Raw genomic sequence first — 411 nt, 5'->3', positions numbered from 1 at the left:
GGTTCCCGGCTGACCCCCACGCGGCTCTGGGAAGGGGTTCCCGGCTGTGCCCCTCACCTCAGCCTCCTCCAGCGCCGCCTGCAGCTCCATCTTCTCGGCCTCCAGCTGTTTCCGCACCTTCTCCAGCTCATGGATGGTTTTGCCGCTGGTTCCCAGCTGCTCCGTCAGGTCCGAGATCTCCTCTGCGGGGGGAGAGAGACCGCGCTAAGCCGGAGGCGGGTCATGGCTAGGGTGGGAGATTGTCCTACCCCAGCGTGGGGCCAGGGGGCGCTGTGCTGCAGGGAGCGGGGGCAGGGGGTGCTGGGGAGTGGCCTGGGGACTCTCACCCTGTAGGTTCTTGTTCTCCCTCTTGAAGGTCTCCAGATGCTCCAGCGACTCCTCGTAGGCGTTCTTCAGCTTGAAGAGCTCGGT

The 411-nt window shown here is 65.7% G+C and overlaps 1 protein-coding gene across 1 annotated transcript in view; it reads right to left on the bottom strand.

Moving 5' to 3' along the window:
- Nucleotides 1-57: 57 nt before the first annotated feature.
- The window catches only part of LOC112104697 (myosin-6-like), a gene marked incomplete at its 3' end in the record, with an annotated part of 18,497 nt that continues 18,143 nt past the window's right edge, over nucleotides 58-411 (bottom strand). The window contains exons 22-23 of the mRNA XM_029914149.1: nucleotides 327-405; nucleotides 58-182 (exon numbers count right to left, since the gene is read on the bottom strand). Coding sequence (XP_029770009.1) covers nucleotides 58-182; nucleotides 327-405 — 204 coding nt within the window. The remainder of the gene's footprint in view (nucleotides 183-326; nucleotides 406-411) is intronic.

The sequence above is a fragment of the Terrapene carolina genome, unplaced genomic scaffold, assembly GCF_002925995.2.
Source record: "Terrapene carolina triunguis isolate 2854851 unplaced genomic scaffold, T_m_triunguis-2.0 Scaffold32147, whole genome shotgun sequence".
In the NCBI taxonomy this organism is placed as follows: domain Eukaryota; kingdom Metazoa; phylum Chordata; order Testudines; family Emydidae; genus Terrapene; species Terrapene triunguis.
This window is presented reverse-complemented; position numbering and strand designations above follow the sequence as displayed.